Here is a 5,100-nt window from a genome sequence, read left to right as displayed (position 1 = left end):
TTATTTATTTTTATGTTTAAAATAAACAACATAAAAAAATAATTTAATTTTTTTTACAAAATGCAAATATTCTTATATCACTTTATACAAAAGAACATTTTTATACACCAAAAATTTATTTCACCAAAACAGCCAAAACATACAAGTTATATAACAAACTGTATAAACACATTAAATATTACCTTTGATAATTGATATCATTATCCTCTACCAAACTCCTAGTTATTTTTAGAAGCTAAGTGATGACTTCTCACCTATAAAAACCACTTAAACACCCTCCACTTATCACCACAACTCACTACTTTGTACCTCAATCTAGAGAGAGAGAGAGTAAAACTTTTAGAGAGAGAAAAAAAGAATGGAGGGTAAGGAAGAAGATGTTAGGCTTGGAGCCAACAAGTTCTCAGAGAGGCAACCCATTGGAACATCAGCTCAAACTGACAAAGATTACAAAGAACCACCACCAGCACCTTTGTTTGAGCCTGGTGAACTGGCTTCATGGTCTTTTTATAGAGCTGGAATTGCTGAATTTATAGCAACTTTCTTGTTCTTGTATATTACTGTGTTGACTGTTATGGGTGTGGTCAAATCTCCCACTAAATGTGGGACTGTGGGTATTCAAGGTATTGCTTGGGCTTTTGGGGGTATGATCTTTGCCCTTGTCTACTGCACTGCTGGTATCTCAGGTATATTTTCTACAACACCCTTGTTTCAATTACTGTTTTTTATTTTTTTTTTTATTATTTATTTTGTGTTTAAAGTGCTAATTAGTGATTGAGGAAGCCCTCTTTGTGTTTTTGAGTTAAAGGGGCTTTTTTTTTTTTTTTTTTTTTTTTTTTTTTTTTTTTTTTTAAGTTCCACTTTTGTTATTTGGGTGTCAATATTGTTATGTTTTGAGCAAAAAAGATTTCTGCTAAATAAATTGTTTTAATTTTTTAAGTAAAAAGTTCTTCAAAGATTTTCTTAGGGTGTCATTATTGATTTATTTGATTCATTTTTCTATTAACCCTCTTTAGATTGGCCACAAATTGCTTAAACATGACATGGGTTTTTATTATTTTGTGTAAAAATCTAATTTTTATATGCTAATCTTGTGATCTGTTGATGATATTAAACAGGAGGACACATTAACCCAGCAGTGACTTTTGGTTTATTGCTAGCAAGAAAGCTATCTTTAACCAGGGCAGTGTTCTACATGGTTATGCAGACCCTTGGAGCCATCTGTGGTGCAGGTGTGGTCAAGGGTTTCATGGGCAAGAACCAGTTCACCACTTTGGGTGGTGGGGCCAACTCTGTAGCCCATGGTTACACCAAGGGTAGTGGGTTAGGTGCTGAGATTGTTGGTACTTTTGTCCTGGTTTACACTGTATTTTCAGCCACTGATGCCAAAAGAAGTGCCAGAGACTCACATGTTCCTGTATGTATACTCTTTATAACTTCATAATTAGTTTGTCATATATTCAAGCCATTGTTTTAAAAAATTGGGTAATTTTAACATAAAATATGGGAAATTCTCTATTTGTATTCCATACTTTGGTGGTAAAAATCCCGACTAGCCTCCGATTAGTCGTCGATTAATCGCTAGCTAGATGTTCACCAAGTAATTTTTATCTGATCGGCCAATTAATAAGTAGGCGGTCAACAATGGTCAAATCTTGTCCTGATTGGCCAAAAATCGGTGGTAGTCTAGCGATTTTGGCCAAATTCCAGCCAGATTCTTGACCAAAACCTGTAAAATTCCGGCAATTAATCCGTACTCACCGGCCGACTAGCGCCTTGTGATTCTTACAACACTGTTTTAGTTCATGTAGCAATCTAATTTGATCATGGTTATAGAAATTCTTGTTTATATTATTGGTTAATGGTTAACATTATAATCTTGAAAGACTTCAGCTTTTGTTGCTAATAAAGAATCTTATACTACACAACAAATGATTTTGGGGATAAGGTTGTTTTAAGTTATTCTGTGGATAATGACCAGACTACCCTTTATGTTGATTTTTTTCTTGTGTGGAGAATCTAGGAAAGTTTGGCAAGTAGCTTTATGTCTTTATATTCATTTTTCTTTTTGCATGTTAGTGATGATGATGGTCACTTTTGCAGTGCATTTCTCTTTATGTTTTCTAGTGAATTAGTGCTTTTCTTGGTCATGAATGTTCTAGATATAGCTCTAAGTTGAAGGGCATATTAGTCAATTCACTTTAAATATTGTAAACCTCTAACTGGCCCAAAACTACACATGGCCCAATAGATGTTTGTGTACAACTTTAAGTTTGAAAATGCAAGATTTTCAAGCTTGTGGATTTACATCTAACTTGCAACTGTTTGCAGCTTTTGGCCCCCCTCCCAATCGGGTTCGCAGTGTTCTTGGTTCACTTAGCCACCATCCCCATCACTGGAACCGGTATCAACCCTGCAAGAAGTCTAGGAGCTGCAATCATCTACAACAAGGATCACGCTTGGAACGACCACGTAAGTCGATATAAAGATTACATTTTGAATAAAAAGTTGTACATTTAAGATGAATGTGGTAAAAGGGTTAATGTGCATTTTGTAAAATTTGCAGTGGATTTTCTGGGTTGGTCCCTTCATTGGAGCTGCACTTGCTGCTGTGTACCATCAACTGGTCATCAGGGCCATTCCTTTCAAGAGCAGATCTTAAATTATGATGTTGTGTGTGTAAATTATGGATGCTATTTGTATTTAAGCTCTTCATGGAATGTTGTACTCTTGTTTGAGAAGTTATGAAGGTGGTGTACTAATTAATGATATTTAATGGTGAAGAGAATTATTAATTTGGCTGGAAGTTATATGTTGGGTAACAATTATAGTTTAGATATACAAGTCATTAACATAAAAAGAATAATTTAAAATAACCCTAGATTATTATTACTTTACTTCATATATTAGTTTTAATTTCTAACATGTGGAGCAATAGTGTTACATTACTCCATATATTAATTTCCAACATGTGGAGCAATAGTGTTGTTCTTTAAGTTATACATTTTGACCACTACACTTTTCCAGTTTTTCTTTTAACAATTTCATCCTTGTATTTTAATGGTTATATATGAAACTCCATATATTAATTTCCAACATGTGGAGCAATAGTGTTGTTCTTTAAGTTATACATTTTGACCACTACACTTTTTCAATTTTTCTTTTAACAATTTCATCCTTGTATTTTAATGGTTATATATGAAACGAATAAACTAGAAGAGGTGTCCACATTTTTTACTAAAGCTTTGTTTTTTAGTTTCTAACTAGGATTCTGACCCGCCGCAATGTGGCGGGGATTCTTTAGTTATAACTAAGTCGATCTAGAACCCGTACGTTATGTTAAACCTGTCAAACGGGGAAAAAATACACGATGTAAAAACGTTCACCCACACAGTCGTACGTTGCGTCGTATTAACTCGAAAAATTTAGAACTATACATAAAACGAAAATTTACGAAAAATAAAAACTAAAAGTGACAAAAGTTGTGAAATTATAAATTGCAAATAATGAAAGTTTTGTGTTAAAGTTAAAAAAACAAATTGTGTAGGGTTAAATATGCAAAAGGTAAAAATCTTTGAATTAAAAGTAAAATATCAAGTTTTTTTTTTTTTGAAAAACTCATAAAACACAATGTACAAGTTTTATTGCATGTTTTTGTTGCTTCTTTATAGTAGTTTTAATATGTGAAGCAACAATGTTGTTTTTTAGTTTTACATTTTGAACATTAAACTTTTTTACTTATTTTTAAACAATTTCAGCCCTTGTATTTAAATGGTTATATATGAAATGAATAAATTAAAATTACATTTATTTAACTCGTACAATATACGGGGTTTATAAAGATATAATTTTTTATTATTTAATATATAAAATTACATTTATTCAACTCGTGTAATACACGGAGTTCTAACCTAGTTTTGATATAAAGTAAAGTTGAAGAAATATTCGTGGTTAAAAAAAATTTAGAGTTATATTAGCTAAATTCTGTTATAACAATAAAAACATAACAAGAGCTATATAATTTTATGGGTTATTATACAAATATGTAAAATTAAAAATACTATAAGACTTTGATTAGTATAAATATTATAATCTTCACTCTATAATAAAAGAAACCACTTTGGGGACACTTGTCATTATAAATAACTCTCCTACTAAATATTATTTAGTTCAATATCTTATTGATAATTATTATTTAGTTTAATCTTCTTCTCATTTATAATATTATTTATTTGAATTAATTATTACTTTTATATTTATCTATTTACTTCAAATTCAAACTTAATTATCTAATTTGATCTTAACTATATATTTGAACATTTTGTTTAGTTTGTTATCAAATAGATTTTACGAAACTTAAAATAAAATTAACTAATATTATTTTGTCATTTATACATTTACGGAGTTTTAAATAAAGGGTTAAATTTATTGAGACTTCGTTAACAAATTTTGCAAGAACAGAATAATATATTTTATCACGAAAACCAAACTTTGTGTTAATATATTAAATGTGAAGCAACAATGTTGTTTTTTAGTTTTACATTTTGAACATTAAACTTTTTTACTTATTTTTAAACAATTTCAGCCCTTGTATTTAAATGGTTATATATGAAATGAATAAATTAGAAGAGTTGTCCACATTTTTTATGCAACCGGGTGGAAATTTATTAGTTTTGCCATTTTATCTTTTTAGGTAAATTTTAAACATTATAAAAAATGTTGTTTTATGAGTTAGGTTTTAATAACTTACATTTAATATAATATTCTAAATTTTTCTTGTTAATTTTTTTTTAAATTTTTGGATACTACAGTATCATTATCATGGCGATCTTCACCGAACAATATCGATATTAATATTGTGGCTATCGTAACCATTACCGACATTTATTTTTATAGTTTTCGACTGACGTAAAACACGCGTCGACGTCCTTTTGACTATATGACAACTTATTCTATTGGGGTTTTCTCTTTCGGTTGTATACCGAGTGTCATTACTGTAACTAAAAGAACCGATAGTAATCAAATTCCCGTCGCGTAGCGTGGAGAATTATACTAGTTATTATTGTAACAATATATTTAATTGAATTGAATTGAACAATT

The 5,100-nt window shown here is 30.2% G+C and overlaps 1 protein-coding gene across 1 annotated transcript; it reads left to right on the top strand.

The window, feature by feature from the left end:
• Nucleotides 1-281: 281 nt before the first annotated feature.
• Nucleotides 282-2,806, top strand: LOC110930503 (aquaporin PIP1-3). The gene is made up of 4 exons (XM_022173816.2): nt 282-686; nt 1,119-1,417; nt 2,332-2,472; nt 2,567-2,806. Exons 1-4 carry the CDS (start codon nt 359-361, stop codon nt 2,660-2,662), a joined length of 864 nt encoding a protein of 287 aa, XP_022029508.1. The 5' UTR covers nt 282-358; the 3' UTR covers nt 2,663-2,806.
• The last annotated feature ends 2,294 nt before the right edge of the window (nt 2,807-5,100 follow it).

This window comes from Helianthus annuus, chromosome 3, assembly GCF_002127325.2.
Source record: "Helianthus annuus cultivar XRQ/B chromosome 3, HanXRQr2.0-SUNRISE, whole genome shotgun sequence".
Lineage (NCBI taxonomy): Eukaryota > Viridiplantae > Streptophyta > Magnoliopsida > Asterales > Asteraceae > Helianthus > Helianthus annuus.
The sequence above is the reverse complement of the archived record's forward strand: the minus strand, read 5'-3'. Positions and strand labels throughout refer to the sequence as shown.

What these genes read in the sequence shown, in the direction of transcription:
- LOC110930503 (XM_022173816.2), top strand. Translation starts at nt 359, where the DNA reads ATGGAGGGTAAGGAAGAAGATGTTAGGCTTGGAGCCAACAAGTTCTCA. An exon ending in CCAGAGACTCACATGTTCCT is followed by an intron (nt 1,418 to 2,331) that starts GTATGTATACTC and finishes AACTGTTTGCAG; the next exon opens with CTTTTGGCCCCCCTCCCAAT. An exon ending in ATCACGCTTGGAACGACCAC is followed by an intron (nt 2,473 to 2,566) that starts GTAAGTCGATAT and finishes TAAAATTTGCAG; the next exon opens with TGGATTTTCTGGGTTGGTCC.